We start from the raw sequence: 17,682 nt of genomic DNA, 5'->3' as shown, positions 1-17,682 counted from the left end.
ATAAATCAATTATGGCCCTCCCGGCCTCCTAATCAAGGTCCTAAACCTCATTAGGAAATTTGGGGCATTACAGATGTGTACATATGCGGCCGCTTGACCACCACGGCCAAAGAGTTCTCAGGGGAACTAGGGGGTTTACCCTATTTTTTCCGCTTAGATCGACGGGTTGTAAATTTTATAATGTAGTGACCATTTTGCATTGTAAATAACTTGTAAACGTTTTTATGGGCCCATGAACAGTTTTATGTTTTAAATAAAATATATCATTTCCTTTTGATTGGTTTTCCACCTTAACCTATTAATAACACTTAGAAGCACGTTTTTAACCAAAGAACTCGATTAGCGAGTTAAATTCATGGTTCAACGTTCACCGTAACGGTCTTGGGGTAACTAGGGCGTTACAGCCAAGGCTCAGCAAGAAAATTTAAACATGTGCATGAACAGAAAATACAGATTTCTAGGTACTTATCTAGCATGCCCAGCAGTAATAACCTACTCATATAAGCCTAAAATTACAAATAAATGGTCATTGGACCATTCGGGGACCGCTGCCCTGAATAGTTGACCATAGAGTTAACCCCGAGGCCCTATGCCCTAGCTATGTGACCATAGAGTCACCTAGGGCCCTCGCCCTTAGCTCTGGGTAACTAACCATAGAGCTAGCTAGACACTTTTGTTTTCCAATGACCATTGGGTCGACCAACGTAATAGTACATTGCTGATTTGGGCCTAAGCCTTTCGACTAGCGCGCAACGCGCTATTGCCGTCCTTGACTAATAAGTCAAGTCTTGAACCAGGTATTCAGATACAAATACAAAAACAAATATAGATAAGCGTACTTTAGACAATACAACTATGCATACATATTAATCACATACCATCATCAAGTAATTGCAACACATAGTAATGACCATGCTCCTTAACGGGGCCAAGCACTAGCTACACAAACCATGCGAACAATCATGTAACACTTAATTAGGAACAAAATATCCAAGTATGTTTAATCAACAAGCAAAATGATAACTTAAACATGTTCATTCTCAGGGGCCCAAGCCCTATTCATAATTATAGTCAACAATCGGGCCAAGCCCTAATCATACATTTATCACGTATTGGGTGCAGTTTTCTTACCTCAAGTCCGAGTATAGTGTAAAATAAGAACGACCCTCGAGTACGATCCCAGTTCTGAGCCCCCTAGCGATAACCTAGTCACAACCATAATATAGGATTTCGTCAATAACGAGAAAATAAAGGCTTCCGGACCGAGTCCTAGCCTCCGGGACCTAGAATTCTACTAAACCGGGTAGTAGAATCGATATCGAGCCCTTAGGAATAAATTCCCGTCATTAAAAACTCACGATGGCCAAAACAACCCAGGCAGGTCGTGACCTGCCCTTAAGGGTCGCGACGCGCCCCTCAAGTCAGAAGCCCCCAAGGGCCCTGGGTTCGGTTGGGTCACGGCGCCCCAAGAATAAGGCCGCGACCTGACCTTGCGAACCCATAATTCCTCCATTTTTATCCAGCCAACCTCAATCAAAACCACCCCAAATCCACCCTAAACACAACAATTCAATCCTCATAATAAATTTAATATCTTCCCAGCAACAAAACTCAACTAAAAACTGGATGAAAAACTCATCAAAACTCATTAATCCAACATTTGAGCTACAAGCTCAAGAACACCAAAAACTCTAATAGAATTCAGTAAAAACAGAGGTTAGAACCTTACACCAACTGTGATTTAGGTCCCCCTAGCTGTAGCCAATCCAATTCCCAAGTTCAAGCCTTCAGTCTCCAAGTTTTCAGCCTAAAATCCCTTGGTTTCCTTAAGCAATTCACTTAGAAAATAAAAGAGAATGAGGGAGAGAGAGAGAGGGTCGGTTGGTGAGTAGAGTGTTTTTGTGTTTTATGTTTTGTTTCCTTAAGGCTTAAGTTACTTAAGCTAATCCCGAGGCTCGGGGTACCAAAAATGTCCTCGAGGGAAAAATGGTCAAAATCCCCAGTATTCCCTCCTATTCTCACTAACTCCAAATATATCCTCAATTATTCATTTCCTTTTCCCGATAACTCGATACTGTGCTAAATACCTAAAATACCCCTTGACTCGCCCCGAGTCGGGCATTGGATCCCGTTGTGGCTTTCCCGCTAACTTGCTCCCTAGGATCGTCTCGTGCCGAATAACCCAAATAAACCCACATAATAATGTGGTCTCTCACATATATCACATATATGCACAATATACAATTATGTCCATAACGAGCCAAATTACGAAAATTGCCCTTCTAATAAGAAACAGGTCCACATGCAGATTTAGTACTCCTAAACATGCATAACTAGTTATATTATCATATAACTCACATAATCATACACAAATATATCATATAAGCATATAATTCCATATATTGTCATTTTGGCCCCCTAATCAAGGCCCTAAGCCTTATTAGGTAATTTGGGACGTTACAATTGCGAGTGAGGACAAAGCACGCTGGAAAGACTCATGTTGGTTTGTAGGGTAGTCTTCATTCCAAGAAGCAGCTATAGTGACGTGGGGCATTACAAATGGTATCAAAGCCTTGACCCAGCCGGAAGTGTGGCCGACGAGGACGTCGGACCCCTAAGGGGGGGTGAATGTGATAGTCATAATCCCCTGATCGCAAGGGGAAAGACCGAGTAAAAGTTGTGCAATCCCACATTGCCTGGGGAAGGTCAAGTGTGATGATTCTAAGATTGTGTAGGTATGAGACTACACAGTTGAAGAAGGCTTAAATGGATTGATGGATATTACCTATGCGAACAAGATGCATCTTCTTTTTGGTAGCCCATCACTTAAGAACTCCAAAGTTAAGCGTGATTGACCTGGAGTAGTCTCATGATGGGTGACCTCCTGGGAAGTTTTCCCAAGAAGCGTGCAAGTGAGGACAAAGCACGCTGGAAAGACTCGTGTTGGTTTATAGGATCAATTGTCATTCCAGGAAGCAGCCATAGTAACGTGGGGCGTTACAACTTGTAAGTTGTTTCTCATGTGAAAGTGTTTTCTTTGATTTAGTATGAGCATTATTAAACATTTATTTATTACAAAGTAATTAAAGAATCCTAAAACTTCTCTAATCTTAATGAGTCCTTGAGTTTGGTTATTGTTATGTAATCGGAAGTTGTCATTTTATGTGTTTGAAAGATATACTATTTAAATGACTAATATATATTAACACTTGATGATCAGTGTTAATCTGGCATTCCTTTATTTATTTATCTTTAAGATTTTTGAGGAGGCCAAACTTTAGACTAATATAGATATTCTAACCAAAAATCCTGTAATATGGGTTTTTGTACTTGGTTAGTTTGATAAGAAATTATGGGTATATAATTTATGCTTTGAGTCTCATATTGTACCTAAAGGATCTACAGTACTAAAGTTATGTGTGTGCGTACGTCTATTTGATTTCCAAAATCTCATTTCTCACTTTAATCATATAATTCTCAATTTTTCTTTTCCATCTTTTTTTTTTCTTCATATTTACTCAATCTCTTTTTTGGTTCTTGATATGTTCGATATAGAGCTTTAAAAGCAAAAGAGAAAACTGTTTTAGATGTTGAATATATTAATGTATATCTATTGACTGTCATACTATTATCTTTTTGTAGATTTGTAACCACTCTGTCATACTATTTCTTTTGGGAGTAAAATGATTGACACAATTTATTGTTTTATTCTTATATTTTTATTAGGGGTTCATGAAGATGCAGAATGCACAAAATTGTTTCAAGCATTGGCAAATTGAGATTGTGCGAGTTGTGAAGACTTGAACCACTAGACCCTAGTTTGGATCGTGGAGGTGAGTATTATGGTAAGTACACAGTGGCTGGACAAAATATGGAGCATTTTGCTAAGTACTTACAGGATAGTGGTATAATTGCATAATACATTATGTCTGGTACTCCTAAACAAAATGGAGTTGCCGAAAGACAAAAACATACTCTGATGGATATGACTAGAAGTATGATAAGTAAATCTAATATGTCAGAGTTCTTATAGGGTGAAGCACTCAGAAGTCTTATATATATATGTGTATATATATATGTGCTTTCTAAATTTCCTTAGAATTAAATTGTATAAATTATTGTAGTAATGTTAATGGATATCTCTTCTATATAAAAAGTATGTAGATAACAGTAATTCTTGGTTTTAACGGTTTTTTATTTTTTTGTTAACTTTAACAGAATATTCTTATATTTAACGGTAGATTGTAAACATGACTTTAACTTAAATAAAATTAAATAAATAATTATACAAATTAAAATAAGATATTTTACAATAATAATTATTTAAAACTAATAAATCATATATTTTATAACTTAAATAAAATTTAATTTAACTTAAACTTAATATTATATTAAATATATAATATATAATATTTTGTTACCACTTCCAAATTCAAAAACTAGAACAAATATAAACTTAAACAAAAATAAATTAATTAATTAAATAAAATATGATATTTTTAAGATATTTTATGATAATTTAAATAATTAAATTATATTTATTTAAAAATAATAAAGACATACATCATTTTTTTATCTTATAAATTTGTGTGATAGTTTATTTTTTATCAAGTGATTGTAGCTCTTTTTCTTCATCAAATTCATCAAATAACATTGTGAGATACATTAGAAACTAAAAATAGTTAATGCATGTACACTATTTTCTACACTATGACTTTTTCCATTCTTATTTTATTTCTATTATTAATATATTTTTAAATATTATTATATTTTATATATATGTCATGTAAATATATATATGTCAACGTTGTGTTTACAAATCATATATGTAGAGATTATTGATATAAATATTTATATATATTGTACAACTATAACTTATTCTATTATATATATTTTAAAAAAGATAATGAACAAATTTTTATTAAAATTCTAGACAATGTTTACAATTTTAAAATTAAAACTAAACAAACGTGCAATATTTATATAGTATTATTATAAGATTCTCGTGCACATATGAGATGATTATTGAATTGAACATTATAAAATATCTTAGATTGAATATTTTATATTCTATGTTTTTGGATCTTAGTTCATAATTATGCAACAAGCATTATGCTTTTTGTATTATTATTTTTTAATGTTATTTATAATAAATTCAATTTTAATATATATTTAAAAGCTTCTTCAAATAAATAGTACTATTAATAAGAGTACGCCGCATGGACCAATAATTCAGTGCCATGTGGACTAATCAACAGGATAAGTGCTGTCCAATCTACTTGTGACACGTGGCCCAATCAAAAGGTGACACGTGTACCAAAAAGCTTGTTGATAGGTGATCAATAAATTATTGCCACGTGGCCTAATAAATAGGTGCCACGTGTTCTACTAAAAAATCGACACCTAGCTTACCACATCAGCCTCCCTCTAATACGCCACGGCAGAAGCTGAGTTAAGAGTGCCAACTCATTTTTATGGGGTCCACGTTAATTTTACCTACTAAGAGCAACTCCAATGTAGGCTACCCCATTAATTGTTTAACATCTCCAAATTATCTAAAAATATAATTTTTTATTTTCTCTCTCATCTACATCAATTTTTGCAACTTTTTTCATAAAAATACCCCAATGTTAAGCTACCCCAAAAGTTACATTTATATATATTTATATATATATGTATAATCCACACACAAACAAAAAAACCACTGTTGCCTAATAAAGGCAACGTTGCCTAACTATCAAAGCTCTCTAATGCATAAAAAAAAACAAGCCATGGTGCTTGTCAGAAAAGAGTCCAAAGGCTACGCAATAAGCCATCCCGTTGTGGATGCTCTAATATGCCATTCATAGGTAAAGAAACATTTATCCACTAACATTTATCTACCAATAATGTATTGGTAGAAATACGTAGGTAAATGCTTTTTACCTACCAATATGTTTTTTTACTCACCCTTAAAGTTTGTAAGTAAATGTCGAATTTCTTGTAGTGTTCGTCTTCTATCATGAGTTTTGAATATGTTATTTGTCATTTTTTTTGGTGAGTTTTGAAGGTTTATTTAAAGATTGTAGATTGAAATTCAGGTTCACGGATGAAGATATATGGGTTTACGAATGAACATGTGTTATATTTTTGTTTTTGTTTTAACTTTTATTAATTTAATTTAGTTTAAGTTTTTTTAATTTAGAATTAGTATTTTTAATGTAAGAATTTTCGTAAATTTAATTTTACAGTCGCAATTTTTATTTTTTATTTTATCAAATTTAAAAATTATGAAAATACTTTTTTTTAAAATAGAAAATTAAATGACATGACATATTTTTAATGATTAGGCCGTGACATGGCATTTTCTTAGTGACGCGGTCCAATAAAAAATCGATATTAAACAGAGGTACCTACGGTTGTCAAGAAATATTGACAAAATATATTTATGACTTAAAAAAAAGACTTAAGTATTAAATTGCTAATTTTGAAAAGCTTAAGTATTTTTGCCGCCAATTACTCTAAAATAATATGGTAAAAAGTCTAGCATTTAATACTCATAGATAAGGATAATACTAAAATTATAAAAATAACATAAAATTAAATAAAAAATGTAGCATTTATGGTGATATAAAATATGTATTATGCTATATTGTGTGCTAAATTTAGCTTAATTTTTAGTATATGTCAAATTTGACACACCATTAGAGTAATTTTTCTATAAAATGAGTTATATTTTAGCAACGCTTTATTAATTTGAGGCACTAATATGATCCAACACCATTAGAAAGTAATATATCGTATTTTATATAATACAATATTAGAACACATACAATTTAATTTAATAATTAATACTGAACATGTCTAATTAATCGTCGGGAGTGACTCGATCGGGTTGGATACTTTAAAGTTACTACTAATAACATCACTCTTTAATTTAAAGTGAGGGTGACATGAAAAGTACGTATATCAAATTAAATTAAATTGATGTGTGCACTAAACGCCTTTTAAATGCATGAAAACTCAAGGTCATATGTTTTGTAGCATATAGCAAAGATGGCAAAATTTACAGAACAATTTATTACTATTGAAGACCAACAATATCATCAGCTGATCCCATTAATCAGCTTATAACAAGTATTTGCATTTTCAGGCTTATAAATAAATGAAACCCTGAAAGAACACACCTGCTCTCTCTGATTCACATTTTCAAAATTTCCTAAATTGATAAAGGTCAAAATGTAAGTGAGTGAGCGCCAAAAGAAAAAGTAAAAGGAGTTGGTAGATGGGCAATGGCTTACTCTTCCAGTTTGATATGCATGTATTAAAAAATTTAATTTTATTACAAAAAAGAAAAACAATCGAGACCCAAATAAATGAGAGCGTGGATTAGTTGACGTGGTTTTTAAAAATATGGTTGACTATGGAATTTTGTTCGAAAATAGGTTTGATGTAGGGTAATGAACTTGTTTGAATTTTCATCTGATATATTGTTACTTACTTGATTCTGCTTTCTTGTGATGCATTGTGGTCTGTGGTGGTGGGTTTGTTTCTTGACTTTGGCTTTTGATTTTGTGAAGATTTCTTTGGGTCTTCTCCTCTGCTCTCTTTCATTATTTACGGAAGTAAGCTTCCCATTTTTTTTTTTTTTTTTTTTTGTAGTTTTAATCTTTGCTTTTTTCTGGGCTCTTTCTGAGTTTGTAAATATGAGTATTTTCAAGCCTTCACTTTTGTTTGTGATCGAAACTATGGTTAGGGGTCGGTTGATAAGTTTAGAAGTGTTTTGGGATTTTAGGGTGGTTTTGAGGAGGTCTCTGTTTTTGTTTTGTTGCAAACCTTTTCACTTAATCATTTATAGACTGTTTGATTTCTATGGTGCTCCTTCTTTTCCTGATGACTTTGTTATCTAGGCAATATTTACAGAACTGTTTATTAGTGTAGAAGACCAAGGCTTTGTAACCCATTATAGTACTACTTACTTCTATGATGTGTGCTCTGAAATTTTATGCTATTTTCTAGTTGCATTGCATGTACACCAGGGATGTAGTATTTTTTTTTTTAATTTATTCCATACAACCAAAAAAATGGTTTTACGTTTCTCAACTCACTCACTGCCAGAGTATTTTGTGTGAAATTAAGTTTCACTCTGTCTCTACTTAACTTAATTTTTGTTTTTATTAAATTTGAAAAATGATCTATAAATAGAGGCTTTTTAGCTATTTCTTTCTTCGTAACAAATTTCACTATTTCAGCAGAGATTGAGAAGGAAAAGCAAAATAATAATAAAAGAAAACTCTAGAGTTAGTTGGTGAGGACAGAGATGAGAGAGCCCTTTAAGTTTGACAGTGAAGGATGTGAAAACCAAGATAATTATAATCATAAGCTTCTTTCCACCATTAAAGATAGATAAGTCGTTATAGTACTACTACTCTGGAGTTTCATGTTGCTGTTTTGTTTCTTTTTCAACTCAATCCGTTCATAAAAATCAGTTTTTCTTTTTAATGCTCTTTTCGTCTCTAGAATTTTTTTAACTGTCTACTCTGAGATTTTTTGTTTGCACAATTATTTTGAATATAATTAGTCAGTCTCTTCTTCACTTTACCTAGCTTGTCTGTTTTTCAGTCTGGGGCACATAATATTCAACCAATTATCCGAGCTAGCAGGCTGGGAGGCACTGTCATGGATAATGCTTCTATAAATATAAATATATATTGTTTATATACTCATTCATTTCAGCTTCACATTTAGTCATCCTTCCAAAAGGTATGACTAGAATTGTTTTGTTTAACAATATACAATGAATTATCAGTGTTAAGTGTAACAATTTAAAAAACAATTAAGTATTTCTTGAGATCTTTTCAGTTTCAAGTTTTTTTTTTCCTAACTAATAAAATGAGCAGAGGTTCACCTTAACATTATGAGGGTCATCATCATGATTGTTTTGCAGGATGACCTTGCTCTTGGGACCTCCTGGCTCAGGCAAATCTACTTTGCTTTTAGCTGTTGCAGGGAGACTTGACAGCAACTTAAAGGTTTGTACTTGTTCAGGCATCAATACCACTTTTCTTTAGATACTCCTAATCATTTAGAGTAGTCAACTTTTCTTTTTTTACTTTCTTTCACTGCTCCTTAAATTGATAACATCACTTCCATTTGACTGTCTGCAGACATGTAAATAATACATATTGGTTTTTGATATGATTAGAATGTTAGAATATTTATTTAGATTTGGTATATAAAATCAATTTGTTACAACTAATTGATTTAATATATTAAAGTCAATATTTAATTTATTGACAAAATATTCTAATTAATGGTCAACATTATTTGTTACTTGATTTTGTTGTTACCCGATTTTTCTTATCCTAACTGATTGAGAAAATATCTCAATCTGTGTCAGAGACTCTGATGTTAAGTCTCACTCTATAAATATAGTCCCCAAGCTCATTCTGACTTTCAGTAACTCCATCTATTAGAGTTAGTGAGAACTTAGAAGCCCGTGTATTCGTTCTTTTCTTTTGTATATCTTGCAATAGTTGAAGGTATACAATATTCGATCCTCTTTTTGTATATGTTCATTCTATATATTAATTCCGCCTACATGTATATAAGATTGTTTATATGCCTATATGTCATTTCATCTAACATAGAAAAGTGGAAAAATAACATACAACGGCCATGAAGCTGACGAATTCTGTGTACAAAGGACTTCTGCCTATGTTGGTCAAACAGATAACCGCATAGCAGAACTAACTGTCACAGAAACTCTGGACTTTGTGGCTAGGTGCCAAGGTGCAAGTGCCAGGATTTGCAGGTTACTTCTCCCATTCTTAGCTTTTCTGTTCAATATATATTATGCAACAATTTATACTTTTAAAAGTAGATAGAGTTTGTAACACTTCTATAAACAATTTCAATTCACTGATTGCTAAGATTTTTCTTCGCTCCATTTAATGTAGATTTGGCTCGGTTAGAAAAGGAGAGGAACATTCGTCCAAGTCCGGAGATAGATGCATTTATGAAGGTCATCATTGTAACAGTAAATGCTTAGATTCATATTCCTATTCTAAAAATATCCAAAAATAAACTTTGCTGAACAGGCAGCATCTGTTGGTGGGAGAAAGCAGAGCATGTCAACAGATTATGTGATGAAAATGCTAGGCATCGACGTACGTATGCTCTGAGATGCTTGTTGGTAGTGACATGCTTAGAGGCATATCAGGTGGACAGAGAAAAAGAGTTACTACAGGTCTGTCTCTCCATGCCTTTCACTTCCTAGTAACAGGATATATAGTTATGAGAAACAATCATGATACTAGCTTTTTTGCTATGAAATCATGATAATAAGGTCATTGAGTGTATTTTTTGGTTCATTATTATTGAATAATTTTGGATTACTTGACTTCAATGCAGGAGAAGTGCTATTTATGGATGAAATCTCTACCAGGAGGCACCGTTTTCTTTACATTTTCAGGACATGCCAGGTAAAATTATTTCGCATTGTATGTAATCCTTCGTGTATTTGAATTTCGACAGTTTATTCTAAGACTTGCTTTGATTCATACCAGTTAAAGGTAAGGTCTGTCACAATGTTTCTTCAAACAAGATTACTCTCCGTAGATGAGACAAAGGGAAACATTTAACGAGCTCAGATTGACTTTTTTTTAGTCTAGGCACATGATATTCAATGGATTATCCGAGCTACCTCTCTCTCATGAAAATCCATTGAATATTATGTGCCCCAGACTGAACAAGGGGACAATTTGTTTATGCATTTTTGTTATGGACATCGTGCAATTTACATCAACGAACTGGCAGCCTCTAGGTGGATGAAGGTATGCTCTCTTTTTGGACTTATGTTCTTGTAGTGTTGCTTCAGTTCATGTACATTAAAACTGACATATTAAATCATGAACTAATGTATCTACTGCTTTCGAAAGCTATATTTTGCTGAGATCGGTTCTGTCAACAGCACAGTTGGGATATTCTCCATTCATATTACTTACCTACAGATGATTATCCACAACATTGTGACTTGGAGGGAAGATTGGTCTACACACATAGACCAATAAACTATTTTCAGGTGATATTGCATTGGATTTAACTTTTGCCAACTTTTTTTTTCTTCTTTTCATTGTTTCATCAAAGAAGAACATTGGTTATGAGAAAGTTGCTTATAAAGTTCTTTCATCTCACTGATTGGCCTTTCATGTTCAGGGAATTAGGCGAATTCCTGAAAATCCTGAAGAGATTACTGCTGCAAAGTTCTGAGGCCATAGAATGTGAAGTAAGTGAAGGTCACGAATATGAACAGAAGGGAATGAAAGAATGTTCCTGAAAGAGAGAAAGAATAAAACATTTATAGGAAACTCAATATTTGGAAGTTAGTCTCTTGGTTATGGTCCTGGTATGATTGAAGTTTCAGTCCTGTTCTTGTTGGCTTCAGATTTCTTTTTTTACTGTCTCAGTCAAGGTCCTCAACTTTAAGAAAAATATTGTTCAATAACCATAAAAAGAATTCTTGAGATAATAAATAGTAGTATATACTACAGGCTTCAGTTTTACCTGTAAAGAAGTATTTATTTAGCCTTAAACACCAAAAGGTCCCTATGGCCAGAGTAATCTCCAAAACAACTGTGTAGTATTGTAGAATTTAGCTTGATCTCACATTCTTTTCTATTTTTCTTTTTCAAAATTTAAAATCATAACCAATATGGAGTGTTGCTGTACTATTATATTAAAATTTAGTTTCTACCTTGCAAGTTGATAGTGAATCATGTGATCAAAGTTTAATGACCAAATAATAGTGTTAAAGTATATATAGTGAAATGTATGCATCATGCTGGGAAATGTGGTTCAGCTTTACACAATTCCCACCACCAATTGATTTATAAATTAAATAAATAGTAGAGCATTAATTACTACTGATAGAGAAATTGAGTACAAATTAGCTCTAGCAAAAAGTAATATCAATGACATAGTTTCAATTCTAGGTGGCACTAATGGGAAAATGTGGATTGACCAACTAATTACAAAGAGCATTAGGAATGAATATAATCTGTCTTATTAATCTGAACCATACAAAGACAAATATTTACAGGAGAGCTATTGAAAACTGAAAAGGAAACTGATTTTGATAATTGGCAAAAGACATGCATGGTAGTGTGATGATCTTTTAGCAACTACAGAAGTCTTGTGTTGTGATTGACTCTTGTTAAACATGTCATCTGTTTGCCATACAACTGATTTAATAGCTAATTACTTAGCATTTTTTGAGATCTAAAATCTGACCTGATTTTTAGCTTAACTTGTATATGTTTTCATTCTTGGATGGTTGATGTTCTTTTATTCTCCATTCAGCTTTCTCTTCTTTTAAGTCAAATTATTTTTCAAAAATAAAAATATCTTATTACATCCCCAAATGGTCTTTTTTACCTTTTCTTCTGTAGTGGCACCATAAAACATTGGCCCCCATCTCTCACCCTAGCTTGTCACAGTAGTTTTGGTAAGGAAAGAATGACATTTTAATGAAACTTAGGATTTTCAACAAGCTAAAGTGAAAGAAGGAAATGAGCACCTTTCATGCTTGATAACTGTGCTTGAGAGATTGTTATAAAAACTTGCACTAGAACTTATCTTTTTATAGATGGGAGTTTCTGAACTAGTTTTACTTCATGAAGTGGAAAAAGGGTTTGGTTTGTTTTTTCTTCATAAAATAACTTGGTACATTTTTGGCTTATTGGTTATCTTGTTACTAATATTGTGTGGAAATAAGTTCAACTAATCTTTGCCTCTAGAAGGAAACTTTCAACACCATCTAATGATTTTAAGTATATCACAAAATGCGTAAATTTCTATTTTGGCTTTCTTTTTCCTTCGTTTCTAGTACTCTTCATTTTCTCTCTTAATGGTTAGAAACCAAATTGTGTGCAAAATTTTGCCCACAATAAATATTACACTTTTTATTTACTTTTTTTACCATTAATTAATGTTATTTATATTAATTTAAAACTTTTTAATATGTAATCATTTTTTTATGTACTTTTAATAAAAATTAAATAATTTTGTTGACTTTTTAGATTAATTTGTGCTGAATGCATTGGAGCATAATTATAAAAATTGAGTCAAAGTTGTTGACGCTGTTTTTCGTCAACAGTGAAAGAAGAGCACGTAAACAATAATCAGTAATGGCCAATAAAAATATGATAATACAAACACGATTTTTTACGTGGTTCAGCAGTTAAATCTGCCTAGTTCACGAGTCTTTGTTATTAAACTCAAGATGATCTCTGAAAATTCTTCAAGGATGAATTCTTCAGAGTTTTCTCACAAGATCACAAAAATTCTCCCTTTACAATAGTGCATGACCTCTCTATTTATAAAGAAGATTTCAGAATACTATCCCACATATTTTGGGTAATTACTCTATATTTGCAAATAAATTAAATGGCATTAAATGCCTGCAATCTGATATAAAAGGAAACGTCCCCTGAAGACCTGGGGGCGTAAAACTAATCAAATAATATCCCTTGATTGTAGGGGATTTACAGTAATAAATGTAGACCGCGTCTCTTATAGATGACTCATTAGGATATTCAAAGTTATTATCCTATATCACCAAGGCCATATTCTCCCAGGTTTCTTACTGACTTTCGAGCTATAACATATCCCCAGGCCACATGACTTCGAGCTCGTACACGCGTCAGGCTCGGAGCCCCTGATCCGAGGTCATCCTCGAGAACAGATGCACCTCGGGGTCTACCTTTCGAGCTTGTGAGGATTTCGAGGCTACCATCTTCGAAGTCGTCTCTGTTTCGCAGGCTCGATGTTTAGATTTCGCACATATTCCAGACTTTACGAGTTCATTCATTATGACCTCAGCTTTCGAGGTCACAATTCTCATGGCTCGAAATCTGGGTATAACATCTTGCCCCCTCAAAAGTATTCGTTCGAATCCTATGAGAAGGAAACTTTTGAACTACTTTCTTCGGGAACCGTACCGTCACATACTTGAGAATGGACACGTGTCAGTTGGGTATTGCTTATTCAGGGTACTCGAGTACCTTGGAAATCTGCCCACGATCATTCGTCTGCCACCTTTATGGTACCATCATATCAGTAATCCCTATCCGTTGGATCTTACAAGGATTTTATTCAACGCCCCAGATTAATCCCCTTTTACCGTCTATATATAAGACCTCATTCATCATCTTCCTTTTATTTTTTTCGCTCATCAGAAGAAGGAACAAAAACAAAACCAGAAACTCTCTCTGAAAACTCCTTGCTTGTGCATGTTCTCTCAGCCGAAGAAGCAAAGGACTGCCGGTTTGTTCGAGATCGTAAGCTCATTCCTACAGCCTCTCCTTCAATCAACGATTTCTCTGCAATCGCCATTATTGTGTAAGTGTCCGATTTTTATTTTCCCTTATGCCAGTTTCTGTTCATATTGTTCTTGTTATTTCTGTGAATGTACTAGTTTATTTTCTTAGTACGATACGTTAGGGAATTTTTGACCGATAGGCTTTCACGTTTAAGTCTCCATACTAGGTTTAAACCACTGGTTCCATACCCAGTTTTTGTGTTTGAGCAAGATCTCTTTTTTCTGGGTTTTAAAATTTTAAAAGGCGTATCTTGCACACCAAGATATTTGGGTGCAAAACCTTGGTTTTGAAGAATGCACGATACCCAATGTTACATTTTCTGAATAACATCCACCTTTTTTCCCTGATAATTCAGGATTTTCAAAAGGTTATGCCCACTCTCCTCCTTTTTCCCGTAGAATATACGTTTTGACTCTTTCATAGGGTCTTAATATCGAGCTCGTTTTGTTCTTAAACTCCGAGCTTGTCCTGTCGAGCTCGTAATTCTTGGACTCTTGCATGCATGGCCCTCACTATTTTTTCTTTCTCGCTAGATGTCACAGAATCTGGAAAGACGGTGGGGGTCGTTGCCGGCAATCCCTTACTCGCCCAAAACCCCGAGCCCGGAGTCGCTGTTTGCTCGGAATCAACGTCGAATTCGTGAGTACAACCTCGCGCGCGAACAAGAGGATATTCGAGCTCATTATCGCCGCCAAATAGACGAGGTCATAGAGAAGAAAAGGAGGATCCTTCGAGAGGCTATATATCCATAATCCAACTTAGGGCCCAGGCCGATCCCACTTGACCCTAAATTGACAGTGACCGTTGCGTATAGCCCGGGAGAGCTCCAATTTTAACTCATGGGGGAGCCTTCTACCTCGCAACCGAGGAGAGAAATCTTCGAGGCAGAGCACTATTGGAGCTCGGTTACCTCGATAAATCAGGTAACTGATATTCTGGCTTTGCATGGCCTCAAGTTGTCAAGCTCCTTGAGATGTCGAGCTCCGACCGCTAACGAACGTAGCTGCTATGCCCCAGGGACTAGAAACCCTGACAACAGGCTGAGGTACGTGGCGTGGAGTCAGGAACACATGAAGGCAGGAGCGCTATTGCCTTTGAAGTATTTTTTCAAGGACTTCACGGATTTTGTTGGGTTGGCTCCATTCCAACTCAACACCAATTCTTACAGGGTTCTGTCTGCCCTGAGGTCATTATACCACGAGCTGAAGTGGGAAGGACCTTCATCGCAAGAGATTTTATATCTCTTCTGTCTGAAAAGTAATCCCTCCCGAGCTATCCCAAAGAAAAAAAGGTATTTGAGGATCTCCCTAATCATCCACCTGATTTCAAAAAAGCCTTCTTCTGGACAGATGGCCTGTCCCCATCTCGATGCTACTCATTCAGGCGGATTCGTAAGTATTCCAACCTTCTTTATCTCTGTGCTCGGGTTCTTATTTGTAGGTTCGTACTTAGTTGCAATGTGCCTTATTTTCCAGCCAATTTTCTCCGCCCTATACCCGACGACGCCATGAAGGAGCATAGAGAGACTCTGCTCCAACTCCCTTACGGCCGGAGGTCTCTCTCGTACCTCTTACACGAGAGCAAGCTCCGAGCTTGCAGGCTTTTGGGAGATGGCCAGTCCACCTCGGACTGGTCCAACAAGAAGTATGATCATTGGGAGCAGGTGCCTTTGCCCACAGGCATCCTCCCCCCGAGGAGAGAGGTGAGGCCTCCACCTCCAGCTCGCCGAAGGAGTCCACCATCGGGGAATGAGGCTAATGATGAAGCCTCGAGCTCAGACTCGGATGAAGAAGGTAAAGTCATCCTTAGCTCGAGAATGTGGTCCCCCACCTTATTAAAACATAAACCCGATAGGTTAGTTTTATGCCCGGATGATAGATACCACTTCTACATATGGACTCGGGTAGACGACCGAGTTCATAGGTTTGATAGTTGGCTCGGGAAGTATGACACCATGTACAGTCTAAATGAGGTGTGGAACGGGATAGCCGTCCAATATGGGACCAATGATTATAGGGACCTTTCGAGGTTGACGCCCACCTATAGGGAAGGTACTCCCCCCGCCTCTTCTGAAGATGGGGGAATTTCGTGGTCCCCGAGCTCTAGTTCGGGGGAGAGTTCCAGTTAGGTCTTTCTTTACTTTGTTTTTTTTTTTTTTCAAGTTTATTAGCATGATGTCTAACTTTGATTGGAACTGTGCAGGTGCCATGGATCCCGACCTTGACGCAGTGCTCTTTAGTGATGAGGGAGCTGGAGCTCAGAAGAGTAAGTGCCCGAGATCCTCGTGGAGGTCCGACCGACCATCCAAGGTCCCCAGACGCACCGAGAAGACCCCAACGGCTCAGGCTACTGCGAGCACAACTGAGGAGCCGATCGTCCAGGTTGATGCATCTGGTTCAACCGCGCCCATCTTGCTTCCTCCAACCGATACTCAAATAACAGTCGGTCGGCCTCCGAAGAAGCCTTCCATCTCCAAGGTCCTACTGCCGACGGCCCAACCTCATGTTGAGGAGTTCGTGCTTGACGGTGCTGCTGGGACCCAAGGGGCTGTACTTAGCTCGGACGTCGTCTCTCGAGTGGGTCAGAGTTTTTCAGGCTTCGGCGCCGACCATTGGGACCTTGTGCACAAGGCCTCAGACTGTAATACTCTTTATGATAAGAGTATTGAACTTACTGCCGCGGTAACCTTTGCAACTCTCCTTTAATTGTTTGTGTCCCAGCTCGTGATCTAATTCATTCTTTGTATTTCAGGCCCTTTTCGTTTCAGCACAACTTAATTATAAGCTGACCAACGAGGTGCACACGAGTATGTCTCTGACCCAAGAGTCGAGGGATCTCCAGCTTAAGATGGCTGATGAACTCAAGGACTCGAAGACCGAGTTCGAGAATGTGAAGACCCATCTTGCGGAGCTGGAGAAGACGAAAGCCGAGTTTGAACAGGCGAAGACTCGTCTTGCTGAGCTGAAGAAGGCTAATGCTAAGCTCGAAGAGGAGAAAGCTGCTACTTTCGACATCATGGAAAGCGAGAAGGCCCGCCTCCTGAACTAGTTCAAAGAGCAGAAGGAGAAGGCGGTTGACTAGGCTATGTACAAAATTTGGGTTGACAATGCTGACCTCGATACCAGCTTCCTGGGTCCTCTCGAGGCCAAGTATGTAGAGTGGTGGAGTGCCCGTCTTGAGGCGAGTGAAGCCACCCGAGAGACTGCTCAGAAGGATAGTCATGCTATTCGTCCTGGGGGGTCTAGTGCCGTTGACACTGGAAAAGCCAAGGGAACTGCTCCTTCCTGATCCTCACCTCGGGGTTGCGTCCCTTTATTCTTTG

At 36.1% G+C, this 17,682-nt stretch overlaps 1 protein-coding gene across 2 annotated transcripts; it reads left to right on the top strand.

The window, feature by feature from the left end:
* Positions 1-7,316: 7,316 nt before the first annotated feature.
* Positions 7,317-11,621, top strand: LOC133780278 (ABC transporter G family member 39-like). 2 transcript variants are annotated; one of them, XM_062220112.1, is made up of 9 exons: positions 7,317-8,742; positions 8,927-9,011; positions 9,630-9,793; positions 9,939-10,003; positions 10,080-10,228; positions 10,393-10,463; positions 10,548-10,814; positions 10,952-11,062; positions 11,197-11,621. In XM_062220112.1, the coding sequence occupies exons 2-7, from the start codon at positions 8,928-8,930 to the stop codon at positions 10,549-10,551; spliced, it is 537 nt and encodes a 178-aa protein (XP_062076096.1). In that variant the 5' UTR covers positions 7,317-8,742; position 8,927; the 3' UTR covers positions 10,552-10,814; positions 10,952-11,062; positions 11,197-11,621. The 2 variants fall into 2 exon arrangements, with proteins under 2 accessions (XP_062076096.1, XP_062076095.1); XM_062220111.1 differs by having other exon boundaries at positions 10,920-11,062; positions 11,197-11,620.
* Positions 11,622-17,682: the final 6,061 nt, after the last annotated feature.

The sequence above is a fragment of the Humulus lupulus genome, chromosome 5 (genome assembly GCF_963169125.1).
Source record: "Humulus lupulus chromosome 5, drHumLupu1.1, whole genome shotgun sequence".
Classification (NCBI taxonomy): Eukaryota; Viridiplantae; Streptophyta; class Magnoliopsida; order Rosales; family Cannabaceae; genus Humulus; species Humulus lupulus.
The sequence above is the reverse complement of the archived record's forward strand: the minus strand, read 5'-3'. Positions and strand labels throughout refer to the sequence as shown.